Source organism: Gopherus flavomarginatus (genome assembly GCF_025201925.1).
Source record: "Gopherus flavomarginatus isolate rGopFla2 chromosome 11 unlocalized genomic scaffold, rGopFla2.mat.asm SUPER_11_unloc_1, whole genome shotgun sequence".
NCBI lineage: Eukaryota > Metazoa > Chordata > Testudines > Testudinidae > Gopherus > Gopherus flavomarginatus.
The window spans coordinates 722,373-728,194 of NW_026114602.1; the positions used below are offsets into that span (position 1 = coordinate 722,373).

Below are 5,822 nucleotides of genomic sequence, written 5' to 3' on the forward strand. Positions count from 1 at the left end.
TAAGGCCAGAAGAGACCATTTAGTTTTACCTCCTGGCAGGATCGGCGCCAGGGTTTCTGGCACCGTAGGCGCCGGGCCATTTTGCTGCCCCGCGCACAGGTCTCGCGACTCCGGTGAACCTGCAGCAGTCGTGCCTGCGGAGGGTCCCGTGGTCCACGGCTCCGGTGGAGCTGCTGCAGTGGTGCCTGCTGGAGGTCCACCGGAGCTGCAGGAGCACCGGACTGTTCGCAGAAATGCCTGCGGCAGCTCCAGTGGAGCGACGGGACCAGAGGCCCCTCCGCAGGCAAGACTGCGACCGGTCAACCAGAGCCGCCTACCGTCCCCTGGCAAAATGCCGCCCCCTCCATAATCCTGGCATCCTAGGCGATTGCCTAAGTCGCCTAAATGCAAGCGCTGGCCCTGCCTCTTGGGTAGCACACAGCAGAGAAACCCACCTAGTGACTCCCACATCTGTTTAAGCTAGAGCAGATCTTTTAGAGCGACAACCAGTCTGACTGCTAAGAAGTCAATGAAGTTCAATGGAAATCACCCAGCAGATCCGGTCCTATGACTGTATTTATAGCTTATTGTTAATGCTGGTATTTGGATGGGGTGCATGTGCTGGAGTTGAAGAGAAGCAATCTGATAAATCTGTTGACTCATTGTCTTGAGTTATTACTGTGACATGGGCAGAGATATGCTACAGGTCAGCTAAAAGTTATTGGGCAAGAGGTCCTATTAGATGCTCATATTGCTCTCTTCTGGCTTTAAGAGATATGAATCTGTGGATCAAGGGTAACATTCCACCACACAGACTCATGTTGAATAGCACCCAGACATGGGCATCCTTACACACTCATGCAAGGAGTGGGTAAAATCATCTTCACTCATACGGAGTATCATGGGTTTCAATGAGACAGGGTATCCATGTGGGTTACAAGATTATCATAATTTTGCACTATCTAAGTCCACTCTCACAAATCATTATTACATGAGAAATGTAATACATTTGTACTTAACTGCAAAAAGGTCAGCATGTCTCAAGATTCGTTCCGTATACATGTAACTAGCTTTCCAAAGTTTCTGCCCATGCTAATAAAACCAATGGGAATCTTGTGCTGGACTTCAATGAGAATGAACCGAAACACACCTCTAGCCTGCTACAATCTATCTAGCACCTTCAGTTCTTCTTTAATCTATTATCTCATCACTTTTCCAAAGGAAATGTCAGCGGCGGAGCCAGAGAGAGATGTGAACCACACTGAAGTGACAGAATTTATCCTGCTGGGGTTTGGAAGAGGTCCAGGCCTCCAGGTGGTCCCTTTTATGATGTTCCTGGTGATTTACACAATAACTGTGCTAGGGAACACTATCCTGGTCCTCATCATTACAGATGACTCTCGCCTTCACACCCCCATGTACTTCCTCCTCATGAACCTGTCACTCTTAGACCTCTGCTCCTCCTCCGTCATTGCCCTCAGAGCCATGGCGAGCTTCCTAACAGATGTCAAAACCATTTCCTACAGGGGATGTGCCACCCAATTATTCTTCTTCTCTCTTTTTGCCACTACTGAGGCATTCATTCTGTCGGCCATGGCATATGATCGATACACCGCCATATGCAACCCGCTCCTGTATCCCATTGCCATGTCTAAGCCCGTCTGCATTCAGCTGGTGGCGGGGTCCTATCTCTGTGGCAGCGTGAAGGCCATGGTGCAAACCAGCTTCACCTTTACTCTGCGCTTCTGCGGCTTTAATGAGATCAATCACTTCTTCTGTGATGTTCCAGCCCTGCTAACCCTCTCATGCACCGACACATACATCAATCAAATGGTGCTGTTTCCTTTATGTGGCCTCATCATAATGAGCACTGCCCTGATCATTCTTGTCTCTTATGTCTATATCATCTCTGCTGTCCTCCAGACTCGCTGTGCCACGGGCAGGCACAAGACCTTCTCCACCTGCACCTCCCACATAGTGGTTGTGAGTTTATTATACGGGACTGTTTCCTTCATGTATGCCCAGCCCAATTCATTATCCTCCCCAGATCAGGGTAAAGTGGTGTCTGTATTTTACACCCTAGTCATCCCCATGTTGAATCCCTTCATCTACAGCCTAAGGAACAAAGATGTTAAAGAAGCTTTGAGAAGAACCATAGGCTGCATAATGGTTTTGAAATGAACCTTTTCTATGAACATTGAACTAAATAATCCCTTGGTATATTGGAAGGATTTATTGTTCAACATTTAATCTAATCTATCTATCTATCTATCTATTTATCATCAAACACTGTCCTGTGCCACTAGAAAAAAAATGTAATAAATAAATCCTCCATGTGTTTATGTTATTTTTTACATTTCCCTTAGAAATGCATTGGTCTAGAAATCTGTATCCAAACACCCTTGAATCTTGGGGAGAAATAGTTTTGTATGTGTGTTTGTGTGCACTCTCGTGCTTTATTAGCTATTGGTTATTTTCAGTCAAGCCAGAATTTCCACCAGGGATGCTTATAAAGATAATTGGCCCTATCTGTGTCATCTTATCCCCTTCCGGTATCATGTGATGTGAACACCCAATCACAAAATAAATAAAAATTAGAAAAAAAGAAATTGGAAAAGGAGAGAGTTGCCCATTCCCAGCTTCTGTCAAAAAAAGTCTAGGGATACCAATCCTGCCCATCCTGCCTAATAACCATTGATGGACCTATCCTCCATAAATTTATCTAGTTCTTTTTTGAACCCTCTTCTAGTCTTGGCCTTCACAGCATCCTCTGGTGAAGAGTTAAACAGGTTGATTGTTCATTGTGTGAAGAAATACTTCCTTTTGTTTCTTTTAAACCTGTAGCCTATTGATTTCACATGGTGACCCCTTGTTCTTGAGTTAGGAGGACTAAATAACATTTCCTTATTTATTTTCTCCACACAAGTCAGGATTTTATAGACCTCTACCATCTCCCCCTTTAGTAGTCTCTTTTCCAAGCTGATAAGACCCAGCCTTATTAATCTCTCTTCATACGGAAACTGTTCCATACCCCTAATATTTTTTGTTTTCCTTTTCTGAACCTTTTTCAATTCCAATATAGCTTTTTTTTAAGATGAGGCGAGCCCATCTGCAAGATGTGGGCATATCATGGATTTATATAGAGGTAATGTGATATTTTCTGTCTTATTATCTAGTAGTTAATCTTGTTAGTGTTCTTGACTGTCGCTGCACATTGAACGGATGGTTTCAGAGAACTATCCACAATGACTCCAAGATCTCTTGCATGAGTAGTAACAACAAATTTAGAACCCCATTATTTTATATGTATAGCTGGGATTATGTTTTCCAATGTGCACTACTTTGCCTTTACCAACATTGACTTTCATCTGCCATTTTCTTGCCCAGTCACCCAGTTACCTTTGTAACTCTTTGCAGTCTGCTTTGAACTGAACTATTTTGAGTAGATTTGTATCATCTGCAAATTTTGCCACCCCCCTGTTTACCCTTTTTCTAGATCATTTATGAATATGTTCAGTAGTACTGTTCCCAGTAGAGACCCCTGAGGGATAGTACTATCTGCCTCTCTCCATTCTGAAAACTGACCATTTATTTCTACTCTTTGTTTCATATCTTTAACCAATGATTGATCTATGAGAAGACCTTCCCTCCTAATCCATGACATCTTACTTTGCTTGAGAGCGTTTGATGAGGGACCTTGTAAAAAGCTTTATGAAAATCTAAGTACACTATATCCACTGGAACCCCCTTGTGCACATACTTGTTGACCCCCTCAAAGAATTTTAGTAAACTGTTGAGGCATGATTTCCCTTAACAAAAATCATAGTGACTCTTCCCCAACAAATGATGTTCAACTATGTGTCTGAAAAGTCTGTTGAAACAAACTCTTGTTCAATTTTTCAGTGAAGCAAACAAATAAAAAAAAATCTTTTTGGATTGAACAAAACATTTACTTTGAGAAAAAATGAAGTTTTTTTTTTACATTGTGTTTTTTAAAATAATATAGCGAGCAATATTCTAAACAAAAAATGGATTTTTGTGAACTGAAACTTTTCGTTTAAAAATATTAAGATTGTTTCAGCTTTTTATGAATTAATTATTTAATTTATGTATGTATGTATGTATGTATTTATTTTGGACTGAAACTTTTTGGTGAATTTGACCAACATTCATGAAATATTTTGGACAAGCAGAATCTACATTTTTTTGTCTGAAAAATGTTTGCCTATCTCTACTCATGAGTCTGTTCTCTCACTCCTTTCATTTCCTGCCACACATCATTTCTTTCTCCAGTTCTCTTTTTGCAACTTTTAAATCAAGATGGTATGCTCTAATAAAAGGTGATCTCTGCTATTTATTTTGGGGAATTTTTGTGGCCTGTGTTTTACAGCCTAGATAATCACAGCTGTCCATTTTGGTCTTCGAATCTAAGAGCCTATAAACCAGAGATAGGTTTGAACTGAAAACTGTGGTTAAAGTTTGTGAATATCCTCAAAGGGAGTTTGGAACTCATCTGCCACTGAGCAACAAAGGGAATTGGGCCCCTGTTTCTTTTAGGCTACATTGAAAATCACCATAACAGAGCACAAAGCCTTGCAATTTGAACTGAAAGCATAAGAATAAGATTTTCAGAAGTGTTTGCTGGTAGCCTTAATCTTTCACCATTGAAGTCAAAGGTAAAATGCCCATTGACTGCAACACTGAGTGTTCCTGAAAATCCTACCTTAACCCCTTTGGACAATTGCAGGGAGTTTAGCAAATGAGGTCGGCCAGTAGAGGGAGATACGATAACACACTTCTGTTTGCCAAAAGCTGTGAATGGGCAACAGGGGATGGGCAACTCTCCCCATTCTCAATTTGTTTTTTCTAATTTTTTATTCATTTTGTTATTGGGTGTTCTCACCATATGATGCTAGAAGGGGATAAGATGGCATAGACAGGGCCAGTTAACCTTATGAGCCATACCCGGTAGAGAGTCTGGCTTGACTGAAAATGACCAATGGCTGATAAAGCCCAGCTGGTGGAGAAACTGGCTAAGGAATAAAACCAGGAAGTGTGCAGCAGAAAGGGGCTGTAGTGTGGAAGCCACCAGTCACTCTCAGGGTTGGAGATGGAAAAGGAGGAAAGCCAAGTGGAGTGAGAAGCCCTGGGATCCTGGCTCGATGGAAGGGTTTACCCAGAAGGGTGAAGAAAAAAGCCTGTTGGAGGCAGAGTAGGAAGCAGAACAAGGAAAGAGCAGCGAGGTTTGAGATTGTGCAGAGCTTGGCTGCTGACTGTAGGCTGGAACTTGAAGTAGAGGGCTGGCCTAGGTTTCCCTACTATCCACTGGACACAGAATTGTGGGAGATGCCAACTGGAAAGCTGATCCAGAGGGATTTTGTTATCCTGGAAGGGGGCAGGGGACTATATAGTGATCCAATCGGAAGGCTGAGTAGAGAAGGAGGAGAGCACCATGATTCAGAGAGAGAAAGAGAGAGAGAGGCCTCAGAATGAGCAAATGATAGAAGGCAGTGCCAACTGGACCAGAGCTCATTTCCCAGACTCAGACGCAAGGAGTTGTCCCTATTAAACCACCATTGAACAGAAAAGTCAGTTATTTGCATATCACTACTCCTTGGTAAAGGAGGTAAAATACGAAAGTAGATTATTATCCTCATAATGAAAACCCTCTGTGCTCACTGAAGCCAACAACTATTGCACCTGAAAAAGAATAGATATGAGAAAAAATGAACTGCAGATCACCCAGAGAATCTAACTGACATCATGATGCTTATACTGGAGATTATCTATTTGGAATTCTAAGACAATAAGAATTACACCTAAGATAATGAGGCTGAACAGCA

The 5,822-nt window shown here is 42.1% G+C and overlaps 1 protein-coding gene across 1 annotated transcript; it reads left to right on the forward strand.

The window, feature by feature from the left end:
• The first annotated feature begins 1,203 nt into the window (after window positions 1–1,203).
• On the forward strand, window positions 1,204–2,160 carry LOC127040876 (olfactory receptor 12-like). Its single transcript, XM_050935432.1, has one exon. It carries the CDS (start codon window positions 1,204–1,206, stop codon window positions 2,158–2,160), a length of 957 nt encoding a protein of 318 aa, XP_050791389.1.
• The last annotated feature ends 3,662 nt before the right edge of the window (window positions 2,161–5,822 follow it).

Excerpts from the sequence above, each read along its gene's own strand:
- LOC127040876 (XM_050935432.1), top strand. The coding sequence starts at position 1,204 with ATGTCAGCGGCGGAGCCAGAGAGAGATGTGAACCACACTGAAGTGACA.